The sequence below is a fragment of the Mytilus galloprovincialis genome, chromosome 1 (genome assembly GCF_965363235.1).
Source record: "Mytilus galloprovincialis chromosome 1, xbMytGall1.hap1.1, whole genome shotgun sequence".
In the NCBI taxonomy this organism is placed as follows: Eukaryota; Metazoa; Mollusca; class Bivalvia; order Mytilida; family Mytilidae; genus Mytilus; species Mytilus galloprovincialis.
In genome coordinates, this window is record NC_134838.1 from 127,056,976 (window position 1) to 127,083,148 (window position 26,173).

Sequence of the window (26,173 nt, forward strand, 5' to 3'; positions counted from 1 at the left end):
CGGCATCAGCAAAGATTTCTGGTCAAACCAGAGCTTTAAAGAAATGGCTAAATAAGTTTCAGTTTTGACGTTTTTATTCTATATGTATCTCCCATGACGTTTGATTTTTGTTCGTTATGTGATCTTATATTATGTACTTTGTTTATTTTACTCTGCATATGTACCGATTATCAGGTTATCTACATGTTGATATCGTAAAATATCAGCTGCGAGACATAATATGAAGCTTTTTGTCGAGTGAGCGTAGCGAACGAGATCAAAAAGCCTTCATATAATGTCAAGCAGCTGATATTTTACAATATCAATATGCAGATAATCTGATAATCGATTTATCGGGTTATATTTGCGTGTTTCGGAAGTGTTTTCTTTATTTCACCAGCACACAAAAGATGACTTGATAAGTTCGGGTCAAAGTTATTAACGTCGGTTCAAACATTATGACGTCGCTGATATGTCCGGGTCAAAGTTATTAAGGCCGGGTCAACGTATTTGACGTCACAAAGAAAAGATACGGAATAATATTAAGAGCTGAACAGAGTGATATAGACAGTGGGACGACCGATAAGACTCTTTATTGCTCAGAGGTAGTGTTACGACATGTAGAATTTCCACTCAAACACATTCTATGGGCTTGAATTTCCAGTAACGTGCAAGCCTTTGCTCCTGTAGCATGCATAGACTTAATTTCACTTTTAAAGTAAAGAAAACGCTAAGTTCTAAAGAAGTATACGGGTGAAAGGCCGAGTTCGACAGTACCTAACGACGGTCTTCATGTGAATTAACGAAACACAGTCAAAAAGGAACAAATTATGAAATATTGCTCGGATCTTGAAAACAATTCTATACGACAAGACTATAGACAAAATGATCAAGTTCGTAGTCTAGATGACAAATTACTACATCACCATCACAATTTACAAGGAGATGGTCCGAAGCAACATTTCGGAGTTTAAGGTCAAGTTCTGTAAAGCAAAACTGCATTCTAAAAGGTCAAATTCTACAGGAAAACTACGGTTAAAAGTTCTCCACTTCTATACTATAACACAACGGTATAACAAATCAAGTTCATCGGCAAATCTACGATCAAAAAGGTCAAGGTTCCAAAGTTACAATATGGTCTATAGAAAGCCAAGATATAGTATAACGATGGTTTATTTTAAATCAGATAAATGATGCTCTTTCCTGTATATTATAATTATATCGGGTTTTAGGAATTGAATAAACAAACATTAGCATATGGGAAACTGACTAAGTTTACATTCAGCAGTACAGATACTACTGTAGTGGTTCTATGATGGGTTATTGAAGTATTGTTTTTCTAATTATCATTGAAGTTAGCAGTTTGATGGGTTTTGTTTACCAATTTTGAATAATTTTATGATCTGTTGTAATAAATTCAGAGTTTTAATCGCTATATTGAAAGTGTGCATGCCAAAGAATGATTTTCATGCGAGACTCTCTCTGAACAAAAGTTACCCTGAGATGTAAAATTAATTTGAAGCCGTTCGTTGTTAGGAACATATAACTGGTGTATCTACTACGTAATGATGAAAACAGCGTTCTCAGCCTGGTTGTAGGCGGCCATTAATAACAGTAAGCCAGCACCATTTCCTCGTCAGAAATTACAGGAGTAACTTAGCGTATCAGTGGTTTTTCGTATCTCGAGGGATTTAAATCTATATAGATTCTTTAGCAGCTGGTTTCGTTTGTTTCGAATAGTCCTTATTAATTAACCACAATTGCTTTAATTGTTTAGTGATATATATATATTTCATTAGTAACTTCTGCCTCGTCTTGGTGAAGTGCCATATTATATATTTTCGTACCCTGGCTTATTATGTTTGTTACAGAATGACACTTATAGATTTCTGGGATATATTGATTTGATTTGACCATTCACTGGTGTCACAAAATGTCGACAGCCGATGAAACTGATGTAAAAAATAATAATTATATCCAACTGGAAAGTACGAGGAAAAAGGATTCTAATTGCACATGCACCTGGTTGGTAAACAATTAATTTATAGTTATACTTTGCGAAAGACTCTTATTTTCATTTGTTAAAACAGAACTTGTTGCGCTTTTCGTCTAATGTTACGCTAGTTAGACAATATAATTTCTATAGTACTCGGGGAAGATATAAACGTTTTGCAAAGGGCAATTAATCTATAAACTTATTGTTAGCTATGTCAAGGGACTTTTTTGCTTATCTTAACTTGTTAATTCTTGTGTTTTATTATTACCTTTAAAACACATACTTCCTTTCGTATTGAAATGTTTTCTATGCGCATTTAAATTATTGAATATTTGCTATGTAAAAAGTCGGATGTTGTTGTTTTATGTTGACTACAGAGGTTTGATTAAAATTAGCACATATGCCAATATGAAAAAAACGTTTAAAGTCTCTTTTAAACAATATTTAATTGAAAGTGGCTCTTGGAGTTTACAACGGCTTTTTTTTTTATCGTTTTCTTCGGTATTCAGACACAGATTAACTAGAGCTAGTTGTTTACCGTAAAAAATTCACAAATTCACAAAAATTCCGAAAAATCAACCAATTTCGTAAACATCAAATTAAAAAGGTATAATTATGATTTATCTACGAGGTTCCTAACTCGAGACAGGCCCTTTAACATTGGTGGGGTTAAACTAGTGTTAAAGTACTTAAATCCCCCTTTAATCTAGAATAGTTGGATAACAAACATTACGTACATCAACGTATATAATCAAAATCTGAATTGTATAACTTTCTTATTGCTGGTTAATCCACAAAATCACATGTTTTGCTTTTATATTTATTTCATTCACTGTGTTGTTCTTAACAGATTTGTGATAATTTAATGCAATTCCCCTCGTGTTTTAATTTCTTATTGCAACTGCTAACATAACAGATTTATTTCATTTACTGTAATAGATAAATTGCAATATTGGATTTTAAATATGTTAAGATTATAGCGATGAGATAAAGAATAAAGAAATGTTTTACTACAATTTGAAATATGCACACATCTGATTGATAGTTGTACTACATCTCTTTAGTTTTAAATTTCGGTTAAACTGAAGCATTGTTTTTTGTTTGACATATCCCATTCGTGTCTACACAAGATGTTTGTTGTTAATACAACAGTGATGAAAAGTACTTGTATTCTCATCAGCAGCCAACGACAACAATATAAATCATAGGTTTTCATCAGCGCTCAATCAACCAACAAAAAAACAACAAGCAAAGTTACGTGGATCAATCATGTCTTATACACAAATATATAGCCTTCAATTTCTTACTATCTCATATTAGATGTATTCTACTGTAATACTACCTTCTGTCCTTATGTCATAGGTTTGCTATACCAAGACAGGGTCTTACATATAGAATATCAATTTATCTGCTTCTTTTTTTTTATAAAGAATGTATAATTGAACCTCAAAGATAATCACATCCCAAGGGTTGACAGGTTAAGAAATGTCATGGTATAGATCCTCTAATAGCCTTGCTAAAGTGGGGTGGTCGTGAGAATATCGAGGATGAATAAATACGAATTCACAACTGATCGAAATGGGGACGTTAAATCTAATACATCGTGTAGGTACAATGCCACAAATTCTGCACATTTAAGCACCCTTGTGATCTATCTGGGGCCATGGTCCTTGGTGACCTAATAAAATTGAGAATGGAAATGGAGAATGTGTCAAAGGGGCAACAACCCGACCATAGAACAGACAACAGCAGAAGATCACCAACAGGTCTTCAATGCAGCGAGAAATTGCCGCACCCGGAGGCGTCCTTCAGATGCATGGTTAAGCTTTACCCCTATCCACCATTCCCACCTTTTCCATTGTTAGTCCACTATCTCTGCCATTTAACACAGTCTTAATATATATTTAACTATTCGCCACTGAATGTGAATAAAACAACAATCAATCAATCATTTCAAGATAATGAATTTTCTGAGTATCTGAGTTTGTTTTCTTTCTCTTCTTTGTTTCTCCTTCTCTTTTACTTTTTTATTTATCGAATAACTAGAATTTCATTGTCTTCATTATTATTTGTGATTTTTGTGTTATGGTTTAAAGTTTTGAAATAGGCATCTGAGTTTTTCCCACTGTTTTGGGATCATATTACTCAATCTTCATTGTAATACTTTGTGAACAGTATTCGTTCTCTTATGTTCATGATGTCTTTCATTGACCTCTACAAAAGTTTTTTATCTCATTTTTGAGCCTTAACAATTTTTTGCTACCAGGATTTAAATAGCCCATTCTTTGGAAATAAAACATCTTTTATATAATCAATAGGAGATACATGGAAGATATGTTTTAACTCTTGACATTTATAAATGGTAAATACCATAAAATACCCAATGTTTAGCAGGGAAACGTTGAAGAAAACTATATATAAATATAATCAAGTTGACCACAGTTATTTTATGTTTCACTTCTGTTGATCGATATAAGTAGCTATTCTCCTTCTTAAGCTTCTCTGTGGCTTGCTTCTTTAAAAACATGATAAATGGATTCATTGATCAGCTTGGGTAAGAATTATTTACAATTCAATGAGAAACAATTTGACTATCTGTTCATGGCCTTGACCTTGTCAATCAGGAATGTTTCTTGTCTTGTGTTTTGTAACAATCTTAGAACTTTTTCTCTCAAACAACACGAATGTATTTTTTGGAAAGATACCTGTCGGCATCTAGGTGTTTCTAATTAGGCACATTCCGGTTATAGACATCTTTTGAGAGAAGATGCTGGCTGTGTTCCAGATACCAAGTATTTGCATAGATTTCTAGTAAACAATTTATTTTCCATCGACACAAATCTAGAGCGCATCTTCTTCAAAGTAACAAGAAAGTGTAATCGCTTGAGTCAATGGTTCTTACGTGTACAGGTGCTACAGTATACTTAATATTGTTGCAAAAACTATATCTGTGAATGTCATATAAATAAGAATGGTTGTTTATTTTTGGAAACCTATTATTGTTATCTAGTTAAGATTAAGGGTCGCCTCATGCTGAGATTCTTATTGATTCGTTCTAAATGTCAATTGTTAACGTATTCAGTAATACCATCCGTGATGTATTGCCTCACAATATGTCGATTCTTGTTATTTTTTGTTCTTTTCTCTGTAATAATCTGATGTGATTTAAGATAAAAAACGACCTTGCATTCAACAGCTTTTTCACTTTTTTGGTTTTGGTTTTGTTTTTGTTTTTTTGCCCTTCTTTATAAGTTTACTTGCTTCATAAAATATTCTGATAAACTCTTTAACGTACTTACATTAGTTATGTACTTTTTGCAAGTGTTTTTGAACGAGATAAATCGGTGGAGGGTCTATATCTTTAAATAAACTAGTTGTACCCTTCTTATGTTCTTTGCCTATCCCGAGTCAGGAACCTCACGGATAGAGGGTCTATATCTTTAAATAAACTTGTACCCTCCCTATGTTTTTTGCCTATCCCGAGTCAGGAACCTCACGGTTGGAGGGTCTATATCTTTACATAAACTAGTTTTACCCTCCATATGTTCTCTTCCCTATCCCGAGTCAGGAACCCCACCAGCTGTTTTCTTTTGCGAAACGTGAACACACGTAAATATTTTTGATAATCGAAGAATTTGATGGTATTGCCGGTCTTTTGAAAACTTTGTTGAACTTACAACTTAGACACGAGTTAGAGCTTCAACATTACATTACAAGACACATGTCTATTACTGAAGACCGTTGTTGACCTTCTCTTGTCTTTCAGTGCTTTTTATACGACCGCAAAAATTTTAATTTTTCGTCGTATATTGCTATCACGTTGGCGTCGTCGTCGTCGTCTTGCGTCGTCTTGCGTCGTCGTCGTCCGAATACTTTTAGTTTTCGCACTATAACTTTAGTAAAAGTGAATAGAAATCTATGAAATTTTAACACAAGGTTTATAACCACAAAAGGAAGGTTGGGATTGATTTTGGGAGTATTGGTCCCAACATTTTAGGAATTAGGGGCCAAAAAGGGCCCAAATAAGCATTTTCTTGGTTTTCGCACTATAACTTTAGTTTAAGTTAATAGAAATCTATGAAATTTTGACACAAGGTTTATGACCACAAAAGGAAGGTTGGGATTGATTTTGGGAGTTTTAGTTCAAACAGTTTAGGAATTGGGGGCCAAAAAAGGGCCCAAATGAGGATTATTCTTGGTTTTCGCACAATAACTTTAGTATAAGTAAGTAGAAATCAATGAAATTTAAACACAAGGTTTATGACCACAAAAGGAAGGTTGGGATTGATTTTGGGAGTTAAGGTCTGAACAGTTTAGGAATTAGGGGCCAAAAAGGGGCCCAAGTAAGCATTATTCTTGGTTTTCGCACCATAACTTTAGTATAAGTAAATAGAAATCTTTGAAATTTAAACACAAGGTTTATGACCATAAAAGGAAGGTTGGGTTTGATTTTGGGAGTTTTGGTCCCAACAGGTTTTTAGGAATAAGGGGCCCAAAGGGTCCAAAATTGAACTTTCTTTGATTTCATCAAAAATTGAATAATTGGGGTTCTTTGATATGCCGGATCTAACTGTGTATGTAGATTCTTAATTTTTGGTCCCGTTTTCCAATTGGTCTACATTAAGGTCCAAAGGGTCCAAAATTAAACTTAGTTTGATTTTAACAAAAATTGAATCCGTGGGGTTCTTTGATATGCTGAATCTAAAAATGTACTTAGATTTTTGATTATTGGCCCAGTTTTCAAGTTGGTCCAAATCGGGGTCCAAAATTAAACTTTGTTTGATTTCATCAAAAATTGAATAATTGGGGTTCTTTGATATGCCAAATCTAACTGTGTATGTAGATTCTTAATTTTTAGTCCCGTTTTCAAATTGGTCTACATTAAATACCAAAGGGTCCAAAAAACTAATAATAAAAATTGAATTCTTTGGCTTTTTTGATATGCTGAATTTAATCATGTACTTAGATTTTTGATTATGGGCCCAGTTTTCAAGTTGGTTCAAATCAGGATCCAAAATTATTATATTAAGTATTGTGCAATAGCAAGAAATTTTCAATTGCACAGTATTCAGCAATAGCAAGAAATCTTCAATTGCACAGTATTGTGCAATAGCAAGAAATTTTCAATTGCACAGTATTGCGCAATAGCAAGAAATCTTCAATTGCACAGTATTGTGCAATAGCAAATATTTTCAATTGCACAGTTTTGCGCAATAGCAAGAAATATCTAATTGCACAATATTGTGCAATAGCAAGAAATTTTCAATTGATTGGAGTTATCTTTCTTTGTCCAGAATAGTAGTTGAATCAACTTAAATCATTGTTTTATACAATACACAATGTATATTCACTTTTACTACCAACTGATAAATTAAAACAATCTTTACCATTCAGTCATAACAAGCACTTTTCGTTACATTTTAATATTTTATGATGTATTTAAATGAGTAGTTACTGTTGCAAACTCCATTAGAAATTTGAATATAGATCAGTTTTAAAAAAAGGGAAAGGGGAGGTGAAAAAAAATGGTGGGGGGGGGTAAATTTTTCTCATTTCAGATTTCATAAATAAAAAGAAAATTTCTTCAAACATTTTTTTGAGAGGATTAATATTCAACAGCATAGTGATTGCTCAAAGACAAAAAAAATATTTTAAGTTCATTAGACCACATACATTCTGTGTCCAAAACCTATGCTGTGTCAACTATTTAATCACAATCCAAATTTAGAGCTGAATCCAGCTTGAATGTTGTGTCCATACTTGCCCCAACCGTTCAGGGTTCAACCTCTGCGGTCGTATAAAGCTGCGCCCTGCGGAGCATCTGGTTTATTGTTGAGTTGCTGTCACATCAACGTATTCCCTACATCTTAGTTTATTCATAGATAGGTATAGAAAGATGTGGTATGAGTGCCAATGAGACAACTCTCCATCGAAGTAGCAAGTTATAAAAGTAAACCATTATAGGTCAAAGTACGGCCTTCAACACGAAGCCTTGGCTCACATCGAACAACAAGCTATAAAGGACCCTAACAATCACTAGTGTAAAACCACTCAAACACAACCGGTAACATCAAAACCTTGAATGACAAATATGCAAACAATCTCGTCCCGTCTTTTGGTCGATGACGTGAACAAGATAAGGAATTGAAATTTTGAATAAAAGTAAAATTTGACAATATAGGGGTATTGACTACGGGACAGACGAAAGAAACAAAGAAGTAACAAATTAAGAAAAAATCAAATGCAAGCGGTTTTCAAAGAGACACAAGCAATAATTTCTAAAATAAAAAGGGCCTACGCAGAGCATTCAAAAGAACAGCTATCTTGTCCAAAACACAGCAGAAAATTGTTTGCCTATATTTCAGAACATATAAAAGCTCTCCACCTTCCTGAATTTCTAAACAGTAGCAGAATACTTATTTCAATTAATCGAATTCCAGAATAATCTCTTTTTTATTTGATATTCATAAGTAACTGATAATGTCTTATAAAAGCATATTTAAACTCCTCTCTTTGGGATATCAATACGATATCCATCAAACATAATTTCATTGAACCATTGCCATTTATTTCAAAGGTTTGATCATTTTTGAGATATATATCAATTTGAGTTAACTTTTCTCTTATTTATTAATTTATACATAAAGCTTTTATACCTGCATTGCCAATGTTTGCAGTCTTGTTTTTAGCAGTTTCCGTTATTTGCCTCTGGTAAGTAAACTGAACAAACCTAAGAGGGGATACAAAAAATCAAAGGTCAAACAAAAAGTACTCATACAACCAGTTAAATCTTGATATAAATAGTCAACTCTTGTATGTATAAAATATTTCCAAACATGTGGATTTTTATACTGACACTTTGGGCAGAACCGTTAATGTATTAAATAAGGTTAGGGAAACCCGTTAATATATTAAATCAGGTAACGCATTTACATTGAAAGTATCAATCTAGGTCAGGCGAAACAGTCAATGTATTTGATTAGGTCAGGCAAAACCGTTAATGTATTAAATTAGATCATGCAAAACTGGTAATGTAATAAATTAGGCAAGACAAAACCGTTTATGTATTAAATTAGGTCATAAAAAGCCGGTAATGTATTAAATAAGGTCATACAAAACCGTTTAGGTATTTTAAAAATTAGGTAAGGCAAAACATTGAAAATATCAAATTAGGTCAGGCAAATCCGTCAGTATATTCAATTAGGTCAAACAAAACCGTTAAGATATTAAATTAGGTCAGACAAAACCGTTAATGTATCAAATTAGGTCAAGCAAAACCGTTAATGTATCAAATTAGGTCAAGCAAAACCGTTAATGTGCCAATTTAGATCAAGCAAAACCGTTAATGTATTATAAAATAAGTTCAGGCAACACAGGAATCCGTTCTTACATTGAGTTTCCTCAAAATACGGTTTTTTTAAGTGTTGATAAAGAGTGTTTACCTAGAAAGAATGTTCTTAAACATTTATTTTGTAATGAGACCACTGCTTAAAAAGCAAACCAATACTTTGGACAATTTGTCATTATATAACTCGTAAAAGCTACATCGCGCTGGTCTAAAACCGTGTATACGTCTATAAAGTGGAATGTCTAACTATAAATTAGTTTCTTCACTGCTGACAAATAGAAAATCAATACGAAATTACTGAAAACTGTCTTCTGTGTTATTGCTACACAACGTTAAAAGTGTGGTACTACCAAATCACGCAGTAACGCGTTGAGTGATAAAAATAAAAGCATACACGTAAAACTTCAAACTTTATGTAACAGATCGGTTCCGTTCAAATATTTTCTAATACTATCTTTTTTTAGAGCTGATCTTTGGTAAAAAGATTATTATGTAAAAAAAACTCCATCATTTCTAGGTAACGTTGATGTGATTAAAGTATATTACATCTTTTCATTACTGGTGCTGTTACTGCACATTACAGCATGGACACAGTAGTGGTAAAACACAATTACAACGACAATAACAAACAACATTGTGTGACCTTTACCACTGGGAAATTATGGTACGATAAACATACGTCATGAACACAGGCACTTGTCTCTGAAAAAAATATCCTATATACCTTAACGGATGTTTTATCTGAGACAAGTGCCTGTGGTGATGCATACAAATGATGACAAAGAGGAATTTGAAAATAAATAAAGAATTGCTGTATTATTAAACAAATAAGTAAGGAACTCAATAGTAATAAGAACTTAATGAGATGTAGAGATGAAATTAAAACAGAAAAATGCGGATTCGATATGAGTTAACTAAACAATCCCATATTTATACGTAACGAATTCACGTCATAGAAAATACGGACTATCATTTTCTCTCTCATGAAACAGATGAGTTTGTTTTTAACTGTATATGCCTAAAGAATAACATACTCTTTAATGGTTCTATAATATTTACAAATTACAAATGAATTGATAATGAATTTCATCTACTACATAAATTTTACACAGTCAACAATATAGACCATATTTTTGCTGGCGCCAAAGCCTTCCCTAACCTGGAATAGTGGTAAAACAGAACACCATAAGAACAACCTATTAAAATTGGTTAAAATGATTTAACTCATCAGATCTATACAAACTACCAAAACACAAACAAAAACACAAGATACATAAGTTTTTTCATCAATTTGAATTCCTGTTCAGCAATCTGTCTGTATTGGAAATCTTATATTGCAGCATCTTACAGTTACGTTATTAGAAATTCATTGTCACTTTGATTTAACTTAATCAATTAAGCAAAACTCATTTTAGTATATAGAATACGATTTATAGCATTCGACATGGCGCCCACGTTCAAAAATACAATTTGCTAGTTATATTTGATTGAATTTAGCTTAAATTCAGAACTGATAAAGCACTGTAATTGTATGGTCACGAACTAGTTGTCGACCTTGATAAAAAAATGTCCATTAATGACCACTGTGTTAATGACACTTTACATTCGATTATAACGTATTATACATCATTAGATTCTGATTATCTAATGCCATTGATTTATCTCATCCGACAGGTGGGAATACGGTAGATTAATTAAATGTACTAATAACATTATGTGAGACAAAACATTTATACATTGTATACATGATCTATACCTTTCATGTAGCTATTGCGAGTTTGCATTCTTTAGTACCAAAACCAAAAATGTAAAAAAACTTTGACTAAAACAAGAGCACGCGAATGGGGTCTTTAATGGCTCCATATGTAAAACGTTAACTGATGATATCACTTGGAAAACACAAGATAAACTCACCAAAGATGTCAGGCTTAAAACTTTCTACGCCAGACACGCGATAAGACTCATCCGTGACGCTCGAATTGAAAAAGTCAAAAAGGTCAATGAGGACTTAATATTCCGAAAGGTGAATTATGATGTTCTCAAATCAAGTACCATTTTTGACTGATGTAACATTCATTTATTTAGAAGTTAGCACTAGCTTATAAAATATTGTAGATGTAAATATATTTATACCTAAAGATACAGATTAGTATGAGGGAGATAAAATTCAGGGTACGAGTACGAATATCATGTAAAACTCGATTCAATTTTGAAAAAAAATGCCATATGTTTGTCAATACCTGCATTTTTATGTAATATTCTGTTTTTTACCTTTAGCAATGACACAATTGTTTATTTTCTATAGCCATGACACTATTTTAAAGAATAAAGTGACATTCTGTGATACTCCTAAAGACAACACTCCTCCTAAAGCCAGTGAGCAAAGTGTTGAACAAACGATTACATATTCCGAGATTCTGATACTAGACAGCCCTCCGGCGGGACATAAAAATATTAAACGAACTCCCAGGTAAGCAACCTTGTGGAAAACCTGCATGGAGTGGTTAGGACAAACTTAGTTACTGTTGTACCTTGTGATGAATTGACTCGTTTTCTACAAAATTCTGCATGAATTTACCATCCTTTTTAGATGTTTGGATATTCCTTTTTGTACCCGTCTGATGTCTGGATTATCTTTGTTGCACCCATTTGTTACAACGGTTATGTGCTGTGTTTGCATGAATTACAAATGCTATTTAAACTTTCTCGTATTTTCTGCATATTGTTTTTTGTATATTGATAACGGGAGGCTTGCCGAGTTCTTTAAATTTTACGTTATCAGGCATGGACAAAATTTTTGTGACGTCACGATGGGAAATTTTCTGACAGACATAAACATTTGACGACCTAATTAAATGTTGACAAATGGTGAACAAAGATAAAAGTGACCACAGGTTGATTATGAACAAATAATCAACCGGTTGGGAAAGTAAAAATTAAGTAAGAATATGAGAAATATTTTTATCGGCAATATTATCTCTCTTTTAACGTCATAACCTGCTGCTATCAGACAGTTAACAAAATTTTAATTACAAAAAGCAAAAGTAATGAGTAAGTAAATGTTTGTTTATATAGCACACATCTTTCCAATTTGATAGAAATGTCTAATCTCAGCTTAATAAGAAATTTAATTAACTGAAAAGAACACGTGAAAATAATCGAAATATTTTATTTCTATAGCAACAATAAATGGTTTGCGTAAATGATGGCTGACAAAAGGTAGCTGCAAATTCATTCTCTTATGAAGAAAGGAATGGCTATTTGCACATGTCCATTTATAGCGCGAAGAAAAGAACAATTATCCATATCGAATTCTAATCACAATGCATTTGAAGTGAGTATCTAGAGGGTAATTTCACAGACAGAATCGATATCATCTTTATTCATTCTACAAATGTTTCCTTAGTCTATGAAAGGTCGTAGGGACATTTATTAGTGAAGTATAATTGTCAGAAAGTGAGAAAGCCGCATTGATGATTTACATTTATGGAAGGTTGTGCTGTTACAAAAAGAAATTTTTGTCTTTGTATGTAAATCGTATTACTACGAGTGTCTTATAAAAGAATTAGGAATAAATGAACACTCAGGTAATCCCACATACAAAAAACATATCATTTGACAAGGATGAGATTTTGGCGAATCATAAGTCCTTCATGGCTTCTATGAACATTACATTGAACAACAAATCGGAGGACTTACCTTGTTTGTATTGGATACCTAAACTTCACAAAATTCCGTACAAACAACGGTACATTGCCGGCTCATCTGCTTGTTCTACTAAAGAATTGTCCATTAGATTGACTAAAATTCTGTCCGCAGTTAAAGAGGGTCTTCAGATATACTGTGAAACTGTTTACTCACGTAGTGGTATTAACCATATGTGGATTCTGAAAAACTCTAAAGAACTTCTGGATAATTTTAAATCTCGGTCTTTTTCTGAAATTAGTTCTATTAAAACTTTTGATTTTTCAACCTTGTATACAACCATTCCCCATGTGAAATTGAAAACCCGTCTAAAAGAAATAATTCACAATGCTTTTCATCATAAAAATGGTAGCATACGCTATAAATTTATCACTTTGGGATACCACAAGGCATATTTTGTTAATAAGGAACAAAAGGGTAAAACATACTACACAGAGGAACAAGTGATCAGTATGCTGGAGTTTCTTATTGACAACATATTTGTTGAATTTGGAGGTAGACTTTTTCAACAAATTGTCGGCATTCCTATGGGAACGAACTGTGCGCCTCTCCTTGCCGACCTCTTCTTATTTTCATATGAATCGGAGTTCCTTCAGACACTTGTCAAAAACAAGAAGATCAAAGAAGCCAGGTTATTTAATTTCACTTTCAGATATATTGATGATGTTCTTTCCATTAACAATCCGAACTTTTCTGATTGGATTCCATTAATATACCCACCAGAACTAGAAATTAAAGAGACCACAGACACGGCTTCCTCTGCCTCATTTTTAGACTTATACCTCGAATTTGACATACACAGTCATCTCAGTACCGGAATCTATGACAAACGAGACGATTTTAATTTTGAAATTATCAATTTCCCCCACCTTAGTAGTAATATACCAACTTCACCTGCATATGGAATATACATTTCCCAACTTATTAGGTATTCAAGAGCTTGCAGCTCCTATTCAGACTTTGTAAAACGTCACCAGTGTCTGAGCAGAAAATTGATGAACCAGGGATATGTCAAGGAACGTCTCGTCCTTTTTCTAAAAAAGTTCATCGGAAGATACCCAGAACTTGTTGATAAATATTCCGTATCAACTTCACAAATAATACAAGATGGTCTTGAAGTATAGATTTTGCGTACTGACGTTTGTTATCATCTTAATTACGTATTATAGTATTCTTTTGTATGTCTTTTTAAATATTCATTTGAAGTGACTCTGTGGTTATGTAAAACCACATACTTTGAACGGCAAAATTATTTCATTTATTGATATTACTTTTACTTAAGGATCTTGACATACTATGAATGACAAAACTATTTTATTCAATAAGACTACTTTTTCTGTTTAGTCTGTTTTTTATGATATACATTTGACGTGAAACTGTACTTATGTATCCCGTCATACTTTGAACCACACCATTGTTTTATTTATTATTATTACTTTTACTGTTAAATCTGGTTTTTGTTATATCTACTTTACGTGAGTCTGCATTTATGTATGCCGTCATACGACAAAATTATTTTTATGTCTACCTGTGCGAATTTCAAACGCGCAATTTTACACCAGTAATGAAAACCTTCTATCATTTATGGGTAGACTTTACATAGATAAATTCAGCCGTATTTGACGTGAAACTGTACTTATGTATCCCGTCATACTTTGAACCACACCATTATAAAATTATTTATTATTTTTACTGTAAGTCTGTTTTTTTGTTATATCTACTTTACGTGAGTCTGCATTTATGTATGCCGTCATACGACAAAATTATTTTTATGTCTACCTGTGCGAATTTCAAACGCGCAATTTTACACCAGTAATGAAAACCTTCTTTCATTTATGGGTAGACTTTACATAGATAAATTCAGCCGTATAGGAAAAGCAAAATGAGAATGTTGAATTTGATGTATGCCTTTTTGTGCTACTTTGTTACATTTGTTGTTTATGTAGTGATATTAAGATGATAACACAATATTGACTGTTGTACCCCTATTTTTGACATTTTTACTCTTTGAGTATGTTTGTTTTGTTCATGCATCGTTGACAATGTAATGGAATTTGATGCGACTGTCATACAAGTGAGAGGTTTAGCTAGCTATAAAACCAGGTTCAATCCACCATTTTCTACATTAGAAAATGCCTGTACCAAGTCAGGAATATGACAGTTGTTATCCATTCGTTTGATGTGCTTGGACTTTTGATTTTGCCTTTTGATTTTTGATTTTCCTTTTTGAATTTTCCTCGGAGTTCAGTATTTTTGTGTTTTTACTTTTTATATACTTTATAGAAATAAATGCACAGTTTTACCCCAAGGGGGTTGTTGGCATACATAAAATTAATAAAATAGCATAGAAAATATGTTGAAGTAGCCAATCTTCATTTGATCGTTTAGCGTTATCTAAATTCTACAAGTGAACTTCGGGGATTATCCTCACATTGATACAAAAACTTATAACGAATTTATATCATTTCAAATATTCTTCTTAAGGTATGCCATCTCAACTCCGAGGATTACGATCCACTATCCACCTTTGGATCGTAACCATTGGTAAGGGAAGATGAAGGTATGCACTAGAAATGTTTTTTAAGTGTATAATGAACACAGCTGAGATACAAACTACTTCAATATATCAAACATATAATAAACATAGCATGGTAACACAATGATGGGGTCGATCTGATTTATCAACACTTTTTCATTGCTTTTGCTACGTTTGTCTGTAAAACATGCCATTTGATGTTGTTTCTATAACTTGCGATTTTTTATTCTGTTGTTCCTTTGACAGCTTTGTGTAATTGCAGGGGCGGATTTAGGCGGGGCGTGGCGGGCGTGCGCCCCCCCCCTAAAATTTGCAAAGCATGGGTTGTCTTCTAACTTATTTAAGTATCAGAAGAGACCATTCCATCTTTTTTAACATTGAAAGTATATAAAACAGTCAGTTTAACAGAGTCAAGTTTGTATAGTTCCTGTCGAGTGTTATTCTGTCTTGTCTATATCTATCGACATGGTTTGTTGTTCTGTTTGTGTTTTATTGCAGTAAGAAATTCCTGTCATTTTTGTTCTAGCGTGTCTTTATATCTATCGACATTGGTTTGTTGTTCTGTTTATGCTTTTATTGCAGTAAGAAATTCCTGTCGATTGTTGTTCTATCGTGTCTATATCTGTTGCCATTTATCTGTTGTTCTGTTTGAGTTTTTGTTGTAGTATGAAGATCTTGTAGATTGTTATTCAGCCATGTATTTTTATCTCTAAACATTGGTTTAATTGTTCTGTTGTTTCTTATCCCTTTTTGTCGTGTTTTTATATCTGTCAGCATTGGTTATTTTTGTTAACTTTTCTAGTTTTTGACGATTGTTGTTTTGCTGTGTCTTTATATCTGTCGACACTACTCTTGTTCTGTATGTGTTTTTATTGCAGTATAAGTTCCTGTTCACTATTGTTATGTAGTGTATTTATATCTTTAAACATTGGCTAAGATGTTCTGTTGTTTCTTATCTTAGTATGTAGATCTTGTCAATTGTTTTTATGCCGTCTTTATATCTTTAAACATTTGCTAAGATGTTCTGTTGTTTCTTATCTTAGTATGTAGTTCTTGTCCTTTGTTTTTATGCCGTCTTTATATCTTTAAACATTTGTTTGTTGTTCTGCTGGTTCTTCGTCTAAGTAGATAGTTCTTGTCGACTACGTTTTTGTTGTTGTGTTTTTATATCTGTCAGCATAGGTTAGTTGTTTCGTTGTTTCTATTTCATTTTAATAGTTCTTTTTTTTTTAAACGATAAATTCTTTATTGCACATTTCTCTGCTGTTTAACAAATTACTCGACTCGCAACATTCAGCCGGGTATCCCTGTGAATTAGTTACTGTTTAACCAGGGAGATTATACAGTAAATTTATATTTATATATACATATATATATGAATTATGATTAGTTATTATAAATACAGTACATTGATTTTAAGTTAACAATTTGTCAACTTAGTTTTGTGGAGGTCATCATAATATAATGTAAATACGGAAGTTGTACTATCCATTGTCCGATGTTGGTTATAATTTAATCATTGACCTTAACCTTGATCAGAATATTCCCGTGAAAATTGACATTTTAACAGTTCTTGTCGATTGTTGTTTTGCTTTGTCTTTGTATTTTTTAACATTAATGTGTTGTTCTGTTTGTGTTTTTATTGCAGTATATGTTTTTGTTGACTTTTGTTCTGTCGTGTCTTTATATTTCTAAACCTTGGTTAAGTTGTTCTTTATCTAAGTAAACAGTTCTCATGGCCGTAACTAGGGTTCGAATTCAGGGGAGGCAGGGGTTTGGGGGCGCAGCCCCCGCCGATTTTTTTCTTTCTCAGTAAAATGGCTAAAAATGACCTTTTTCCTTCGATTTCCTAAATTTAAGACTTTAAGAAACAACAGTATTGCTTGAACCTGGATCAACCTGGACTTGAAGCAATTTGTATGCAAAAACAATCTGAGGTTGCTGTTCGGGTGAGCCAAGGCTCCGTCTTGAAGGTCGTACTTTGATCTATAATTAATAACAATAAATACATTGTGACCGCGGATTTTTTTCTCAATAAAATCAGTGGCTAAAAATGACCCGTTTTCCTTCGATTTCCTTACTTTCAGACAGTATTGCTGGATTCTGGAAGCAATTTTTATGCAAACAATTATGATCTGTATTTAAAGATTGTTTTGTTAGAAATCAAACTGGTATGTTAAAAAACATATGAAGCAAGATCATAGAACGCAAGATATTTTTTTATCGAGTACCTTGAATTTCAATATTGTTGAAAGCTGAATGAAATTAATACAATCAGGGACTTTCTATACTAGTGTATACTTAGTATAAAAAGTCCAGTATATAAAGTCCCTGCTACAACGAATGGGAGTGTTTAACTACTAAGGCATTGATCAGTCATAATGTTCTCGTACAATCGGGAAACGTTAAAAGATGATCCAACAGCTGATTCAGCCGGTAATGAATTACCGATATCATAAAAGAATAGATTCACACTACAAACGGGATTTCCTCTGCCTAATTGAGCCCCAAATAAATGTGAACAATTAAGTTTTATTCAAAATTGTGGAAAGCTAAGTTTCATATGTGATCTCGTACGAATACTGAATAACAGACGGACGGCAACACGATTTAAAAAAAAAATACTGAAACGTTTCACTATCGATCAAAAATCCGGGAAATGACATATATCACATCTATAATACTAAAATTACGAGGTCCAATTTGTCAGCCGTCATCACGTAAAAATGACGAATCAAAGAATTCAACTTTATATACAACTATTATAGTACAAAGGTGTAGATTAAAAATTACACCACTCCAGGCCCTTTTGTTTTCCACGTAATTAATATTGCCAATAATTAGGAAGTTCCGGGTCGAGTCCGATACCGATACCAATAGTATAATCACCTGTTACCTATTACCTTATCTGTACGTTCCGCACAACCAAACAGTGTATTCAGGATTAATATGCTATATACACGGGTCATAATCACAGGGTTGACACTACTAAATTGTCAAATTGTTACCTATTGTAGTATTTTAATCCGTAAGTCTTTCTAAGATAACAATACGAATACTAAAAATCTGGACTAAAAATAAGTTTCAATTTGTTAGCGGGCATGACGTAAAACAGCGAATCAAAGAATTCAACTTTATTTATAACTAATATAGGACAATGTTGTTGATTAAAAAATACTCCATTCCAGGACCTTTTGTTTTCCAAATAATTAATATTACCAATAATCGATAAGTTCCAGTTTGACGGGTTTAAACAGAAAGATTTGAAAGCAGAGAAAATTGTGTATCTTATAATCGGCATGACTTTATCAGATGACAGTACTAATACTAAAATAAGGCTTGCGCATAGATATTATACTTTAATTCAGTCACGGACCCGCGATATCACGGGTGTGTTCTAGTATCATGATAAGACTGATAAAACTGCAAACTTGTGTTAATTGTTCATACTATAAATTCAAGTCCTTCTTGAATATTGTCAATATTTCATTTTATAACTTTAAAAAAAAATTTTGATGTAGAAAATTCAGGGAATTGCCTCCCCTGCCTCATAGGTAGTTACGGCCCTGGTTCTTGCCGTGTTTTTATATCTGTCAGTATTGGTTAGTTGTTTTGTTTTTCTAATTCATTTAAACAGTTCTTGACGATTGTTGTTCTGCAGTGTCTGTATATCTGTCAGCATTGGTTTGTTTTTGGTTGTTTTTATACCCCTGTAAGAAGTTTTTGGTCTATTGTTCTTTATTGTCTTTTTATCTATAGTATATGTTTGATGTTTTGTTGAACATTGTACTTTATTCTTCCACCTTTCCCCGCTCATGACACTATGTAAACTCTCGATAGTTTAATTTTTGAATGGACAGTTTATGGGGTGTGGTTTGTTGTTCTCCTGTTGCCATGTGTTGTCATCTTGTGTTGTCAGATAAGGTAATCCAAGGAACTTTGTACTGTAAACCAGTGCCATGTTAAATTATGTTCTGCTAGACTATTTAATACTCCTTTTTAGACTATGTCTTTGTGTGAAAGTAGTGGTCCGCAGTCAAGAGCAATCACACCATATCTCCGGATTTCAATAGTAATAACTATAGAGTTAAATCAGTCGTAAATACTTTCTCCAGTTCTTATTTCAATTTTCAAGCAACTCAATCTTCATTTTATAAAGGTTATTAAATGAGCATAACAAATTTTAAAGGTGTTACGGTAAAAGGAATAGATATCCTATGTGGACTACTCTATGACCAGTAAGAAATACGTACTAGCTGTCATAAAGCAGCATTATTGACGAACCAGATATATGTTATCGGTAATGTTCAGTATAATTAGATATATTGGTAATAATTAGGTATTGATAATTGGCTAATAACTTCATGCTTATCACGTATAATCTGTTATTTCGATTATAAGTACAAACACCTTAGTGTATAGAGGGTTTGTAACAGCTTCTGTATGGACATTCCTTTCTCTGTTGTGTTGGTGACGAAAATAGAACTCGGCATTCCAATTGTAATATCATCGAATCTGTGATAACTCAAATCACGACATAACTCGTTTCTTATGATTAATATCAATAAACATTTCTTGTTTATATTCAGCGGATATGAGACTACGCAAATGAGAAGTTTAGTTGAAATACGCTCAAAAACTATCATTGGTGAATACATTTGTAAGTCATTGTGGATTATTGCCTGTACCAAGTCAGGAATATGACAGTTGTTATCCATTCGTTTGGTGTGTTTGAGCCTTTGAATTTGCCATTTGATTAGTTTTGAATTTTCCTCGAAGTTCAGTATTTTTGTGATTTTACTTTTTATTGTTTTATTATCGCTGACTCAGTTGTTCTTGGTCTCAACCGTCATGATACAAATTTGATATAGTAAATTATCTAAGTGTTGACTATTCTCTTTGAAACTCAACATACACTCCCACGACACTTACTAGGATAATCATAGGTTTGTTCTATGTTCCTTTGGAATTTCAACCAAAGATAAAGAACTAGATCTTCCATCACTGTATTGGATACATAAACTACATAAGTGTCCTTACAAACAACGGTTTACTGCTGGGTCTTCCAAGTGCTACACGAAACCTCTTTCTAAATTATCAACATCAATTTTATCAGCAATCAATTGATTGATTGTTGGTTGCTTTATGCCGCATTAGCACAATTAGCACAATAAGGCAATCAAAGCCAGGCTTCAAAGTTATTGTGAAACTGCATATTCTAAAGGTGGCGTGTTTCAGATGTGGATACTAAAAATATTCAAAGAGTACATACAATCTAAGACTCTTTCATCTTGCAATAGTATTAAAACATTTGACTTTTCTATACTTTACACAAGTATTCCCAATTCCACACTAAAACACTAATTGAAAGAGTTGGTGTTGCTTTGTTACGTAAAAAGGAATGGCCAACGTAGATACAAGTATCATGTCTCAGAGAGGGATGAATTAGTTTTGAATTTTCCTCGAAGTTCAGTATTTTTGTGATTTAACTTTTTTCTTACTATGTAATAATATCACTCTGATTAAAACAAAACAAAAAATCTCTGGAACTGACATTATCAAGATGCTTTATTTCTTGATTGACAACTTTTTTGTTACGTTTGGGGGACGTGTTTTTCAACAAACTATCGGCATTACCATTGGAACCAATTGTGCTCCACTTCTTGTCGGCTTGTTCCTTTATTCTTATGAGGCTGGATTCATACAGAGACTACGTGAGGAGAAAGAAAAGAAGTTAGCAATAGAATGAAATTCAAAACAGTGTGGCTGTGGCCATTGATTGACATATTAAATTCATCCATTGACTGGGACAATTTACGTGAACGTTTGTCTGTAACGACCACTGTTCACGACGTACCTACGATAGACATTTAAACTGTGGGGTCACCAAAGGTTTCTTAACGCCTTTAATTATAAAATAATTCGAAAAATTAATCAGGAATAACCTTTATGTTTTGATTTATATAATTGATATAAATCAAAACATCGTGTTATTTCTGATTAATTTTTCGAATTACTTTATTAAGGTGTTGAGAACCTTTGGTGACCCCATAGTTAAAGTGTCCTTAAAAAGTACATAGTGAGCAGTGGTCGTTACATACAAACGTTCACGTAAATTGTCCCAGTCAATGGATGAATTTAATGTGTCAATCAATGGCCACAGCCACACTGTTTTGAATTTCATTCTATATCTTTTAAGTTTAATTTCCGCTATATTGATGATGTTCTACCTCTCAATAAATAGTTCAAAATTTGGTTACTTGGTTGAACGCATCTATCCCATCGAACTTTCGATAAAGGGTTCAACAGATACAGTTACGTCTGCCTCATATTTGACTTACTTCTAGAAATTGACAATGAGGGTCGGTTGAAAACAAAACTTTACGACAAAAGAAATGATTTCAGCTTCCCGATTGTAAACTTTTCATTTCTATGTAGCAACATTCCAGCAGTGTCGTAACTACAATCCCGTTCCCTTATCTAGAATGTGACCTATCGTATTGGACTATTTACCGGGTTTGTAATAACATGAGCAACAAGACGGGTGCCACAAGTGGAGCAGGATCTGCTCACCTGAGATCTCCTAAGTTTTTGGTGAGGTTCGTGTTGCTAAATCTTTAGTTATCTATGTTGTGTCTTGTGTACTGTTATTTGTCTCTTTGTTTCTTTCCTTTTTTAGCCATGGCGTTGTCGGATCTATGAGTTTGAATGTTCCTCTGGTATCTTTCAACCCTCTTTTATAAGAAAGATAATTCATTTTTATCATCCACAAGTAAAATATCTCCTCTTGAAAATTCGTTGGCATCAGTAAAAAACAATTGCGTTTCTTTTTTTACCCTCACCTACCACTATAAGTATAAATCGTATAATTATAGAGTAGTAGTATAGTATCAATTTACTACTCCCCGTTTATTAGACGAGTGTAATTCATGACCCCATAACTCGTCTTTTTTTTTTATCTCTAGCCATCATTTGGTGAAATAGCTGTAATTAAAAGTGTACCTCTAAGCACACATTAACTTTCTTCAATGGTGTTTGAACAGGAACACATCGTATTAAGTGCCTCTATTAACTATTTCTTTTACAATAGATTCCAAAGATCAGTAAGTTCAAACTCTTTCTTATTAAAGAACATTAGGCAAGTCGTTTCAATTAATTTTACGACTGTTTGATGTATGCTTGGGTCGTTAGAATTATTCTTTATAGTTGTATACCTTTATACATGTGGAAACAAGTGAATGAAATCAATTAACAAACATTATTGTAAAATGTATCGTGATCTATCAAATGAACACAAATATACTATACTGACTCCATGGTGGGGATTTATTACTAGTACTTTGATGCTAAGTCTCACTCTCATGTGTTCACCCTGAACTTGACTCACAATTTCGACCCTGGAATTACAGCTTATTTTTACAGATTATGATCCATTATTTTCATATTCGACAAGTCCCTATAAATCTTATGAGACTGACTTCATATAGAAACTTTTTTAAGAAGAAAGAAAAAAGTTAGCAATATCCTTTAACTTTACTTTGCGCTATATAGATGATGTTCTCTCACTTAATAATTCAAAATTTTGTGACTATGTTGCACGAATCTATCCCATCTAACTACAGATAAAGGATACAGTTAAGTTTGCCTCATATATTGACTTGCATCTAGAAATTGACAATGAGGGTCGGTTGAAACAAAACTTTACAAAAGAGATGATGTCAGCTATCCAATTGTCAACTTTCCATTTCTAGCAGTGTCGTAACTACAACCCCATTCCCTTTTCACGAATGTGACATACCGAATTAGACCATTTACCGGGTTTGTAGTAACATGAACAACAGGACGGGTGCCACAAGTGGTGCATGATCTGCTTACTCTTCCGGATCACTTGAGATCACCCCCAGTTTTGGTGGGGTTCGTGTTGCTTAGTCTTTAGTCTTCTATATTGTGTCTTATGTACTATTATTTGTCTCTTTGTCTCTTTCTATTTTACCCATGGCGTTGTCAGTTATGAGTTTAAATGTTCCTCTGGTATCTTTCGTCCCTCTAAGATGATTCACTTTTATCATCGACTGTTTGGTGTATCCTTGGAAGAATTGATTCTTTATAGTTGTATACCTTTATACATGTGGAAACAAGTGAATGAAACCAATTAACAAACATTATTGTAAAATGTATCGTAATCTATCAAATGAACACATATATACTAACCTGACTCCATGGTGGGGATTTATTACTAGTACTTTGATGCTAAGTCTCACTCTCATGTGCTCACCCTGAACTTGACTCACAATTCCGACCCTGGAATTACAGCTTATTTTTACAGATTATGAACAATTATTTTCATATTTGATAAGTCCATATAAGGAAACATTCCATAGTGTTCTTGCTAGTTAAATCGTCGTTCGCGTCCATTTTTATTGTGTTCGTTTTAATTTAATTTTCGATGATAATGAGTGAGTATTTACCAATTGAGTAATAGGTTTCAAGCACTGCATGTCTTTTCTGATATGTTATCTCTTTCAATATTTGTCATTGTATCTTAATCATAAATATTAACTTACAATATTTGGTTGTAAATTTCGTCCGAAAAGCTATACTTTTCATGATTAAAACTTTTGGGTTTGGTTATGTGGCCGCTAAACCGTCAGTACTAGCCATTAGTTCTGTTTTATTCTAACATTTTCATCCTGTTGCAAGGGGGATAACTCGATTGTTTTTGTTGTTGTTGATAACATACCATTTGCATGGTTAAAACGATTTGCACAATCGTTTGAATTTGTAGAAAACCTTTGACAGTTTATATTGTATATTCTTTATTGTAGTACTGTCTCGTTGACCCTTACCAATTATATATCTGGTAAAGTCTATAGATTGAGTTGATTGACGACTGTTCATACAGTTTGAGCGTCATTGGTGTTTTATCCATAACGTCGGAATATTGATTTTAGTTTAAACATATTTTATTTGTTAAAGTACAAATTGGATAAGACACAAGTCAAACAGACTTATGAAGTCTTCTCCATTTAACATTTATAGCAATATAATACAAAAATATATGTATGAGCATGCATGTATAGAATGGTATATCTATTTAGTAAATATATATATAAATATGGATCAAAAGACGGATAATTGAAGAAAAAGAAAACAATAATAATACAGAAAAAAAATTAAAAATAAAAATATATAAATCATTATTTAGAAAACAGAAACACAAAAAACAAAAAAAAAAAAAAAAAACAACAAAAAAAAAACAAATAATAATAAAAAAAACAACAACAAAAAAACAAAAAAAACAAAACAAAAAAAAAAACAAAAAAAAAAAACAAAAAAAAAAAACGAAAAAATAAAAAGGACAAAAAAGGAGAAAAGAACTTTAGATGATGATGTGTGTGCGATCATGGTTTGCTACCTAGACAATTTGAAATCTTTCCGAACTTTTAATAAACTCAAAGACATTTTTGAAAATTTTCGGAATATTGATTGTTGGTTACGGGCTTTCATTCACTTAAATTAAGGAGAAAAAAACTGGAGTAGTGGGCATGGTTTTGTCTTTTTATATTTTGAAGCTTTCAAACTATATCAAGAAACTTTAATGTACATGCAGAATGTATATTTTCTACATGCAAAAGACTGCATGAACATATATCTATCAGACAACCAAACAGCGTTACCGTCAAAGAATGTGTCCATTTTTTGGATTAAAAAAAAGATATCCTAGATATACTGATCGACATCAGAATAAAAACTAGTGGTATTTCACTGGAAAGATGAAAACTTCAATCATATTCGTTTGATTTTAATACGTATTTATGTACATCAAATATGATGCAACTCTTTTTTGTCGCTTGAAGGACATAAATAAAATCCTTTAAAATATCAGATTTCCACACACCTACAATGCCTGAATCAATTGCTCAGAAATTTGTTGTATACCATATCTTTCGATATAAAAATCGCATTAGGGTTTCGTTCTATTAATTCTTGTTTTCTAGTATTGTTGTTATTTGTCATGCAACCAAACAGATAAATAATATAGAGTGATTGTCGTACAAGTGAGAGGTTTAGCTAGCTATAAAACCATATAATCCGCCATTTTCTACTTAAGAAAAAAACCTGTACCAAGAATAAGACAGTTGTTATCCATTTGTTTAATGTGTTTGAGCTTTTGATTTTCCTATTTGATAGGGACTTTCCGTTTTGAATATTCCTCGGAAATCAGTATTTTGTATGAATTTACTTTTATCATGGCCTTTAAAACAGCTTATGGTAATACAATTCTTAATTCTGACTAAATAAAGTTCGATTAATACAAATACCCATAGATTGGTTTAAACCAAAACTTTGACCTTTCAAATCAATATTTCTTATATCTACAAAACGCTTGAATTTTTATTATCTTATCATTTTGAAGTCTGATATGACCCTAAACTGTTTTTATCAATCAAATATATTTGTATGTATCAACACCCTATCATTTTTTAAGAAAATGTATGGATTGAAATTGCATATTTCATATATAATTAAGACAAATTGAACAACCCTTTTTTCGCAGATTTTAAAAATGTTCACCTTTTTTGAAAGAATTCTTTATATAATTTCTGAA

At 32.7% G+C, this 26,173-nt stretch overlaps 1 protein-coding gene across 2 annotated transcripts in view; it reads left to right on the plus strand.

Annotated features, from left to right (window-relative positions):
- Window positions 1–26,173, plus strand: part of LOC143058266 (uncharacterized) — a 57,269-nt gene that overhangs the window by 25,979 nt on the left and 5,117 nt on the right. For both annotated transcript variants that reach the window (XM_076231746.1, XM_076231741.1), the window contains one exon: window positions 11,629–11,793. In XM_076231746.1, coding sequence (XP_076087861.1) covers window positions 11,629–11,793 — 165 coding nt within the window. The remainder of the gene's footprint in view (window positions 1–11,628; window positions 11,794–26,173) is intronic.